The 978-nt window shown below is 39.8% G+C and overlaps 1 protein-coding gene across 1 annotated transcript in view; it reads right to left on the reverse strand.

The window, feature by feature from the left end:
- Positions 1 to 763: 763 nt before the first annotated feature.
- Positions 764 to 978, reverse strand: part of SMIM19 (small integral membrane protein 19) — a 13,375-nt gene continuing 13,160 nt past the window's right edge. The window contains exon 3 of the mRNA XM_008571211.1: positions 764 to 963. Coding sequence (XP_008569433.1) covers positions 899 to 963 — 65 coding nt within the window. The 3' untranslated portion in view covers positions 764 to 898. The remainder of the gene's footprint in view (positions 964 to 978) is intronic.

The raw sequence follows: 978 nt of genomic DNA on the forward strand, positions 1-978 counted from the left end.
CAGCATGGCCCGTGTGGCCTAAAAAAGACCCATACGAATCCCCCAGATGAAACTGGGGGATTTTTAAAAAAGCAAACAAATTCTGGGGAACACAATTAAGGGGGAAAAATCCAGTTACAGAAAGCTTCTCATATTAGCAGACAGGTATGCTTCATGATGTAGAAAGTCAGACAGTCGACCAAACAAATTCTGAAGACTCGATCATTAATTCAACTAGAGTCCTTAACAGTAATAACACAAATTAATCTGTTACTATATAACATATATCACAGAATATAATCTAAGTTATTAGAAGTTATTCCAATGGCTGGATTTTTATTATTTATAATTTTGCAAAAATGTTCTAATCAAGGGCTGACCCTGTGGCGCACTCGGGAGAGTGCGGCACTGGGAGTGCAGCGGCAGGAGTTCGGATCCTATATAGGGATGGCCGGTGCACTCACTGGCTGAGGGCGGTGTGGGCGACACCATGCCAAGGGTTGCGATCCCCTTACCAGTCACACACAAAAAATGTTCTAATCAAAGTGGTGTAAGCTCCAGGATTCTAGCTTCCAAAGATGTGTTTTTATTTCTGACTGACTGTATCCTGAAGAAATCAAAGTTCTTCACAAGGCCAATTGACCATCTCTGGTTACATCGTATCTTCCTGGGTATGTGCCTGACTCTCTCTGTTCAGGCCTTCAGAGCCATTTATATTTGTGTAACAGATGACTTGGAGATGCAACTTAAAAAAAGCAAAACATAAAACACAAAAAGACTGGGGAATAGTTACAAGTAAATTAATTTTATGCAGACAGAAGGTTTTTTTAAATGCTATTCCCGATTTGGTGGAAAAAATTAGGAACTTGCTACTAAACTGTTTTAGAACAGTTACTTATGTTGCTCATTTTCTGAGGTTTCATTCCAATGAGAGTTGCACACTGTCAGCTTGGTTTTGTGGCTGCTGATAGTCATACTTCCTTGCTATTAAAACAACAA

Source organism: Galeopterus variegatus, unplaced genomic scaffold, assembly GCF_000696425.1.
Source record: "Galeopterus variegatus unplaced genomic scaffold, G_variegatus-3.0.2 Scaffold666, whole genome shotgun sequence".
In the NCBI taxonomy this organism is placed as follows: Eukaryota; Metazoa; Chordata; class Mammalia; order Dermoptera; family Cynocephalidae; genus Galeopterus; species Galeopterus variegatus.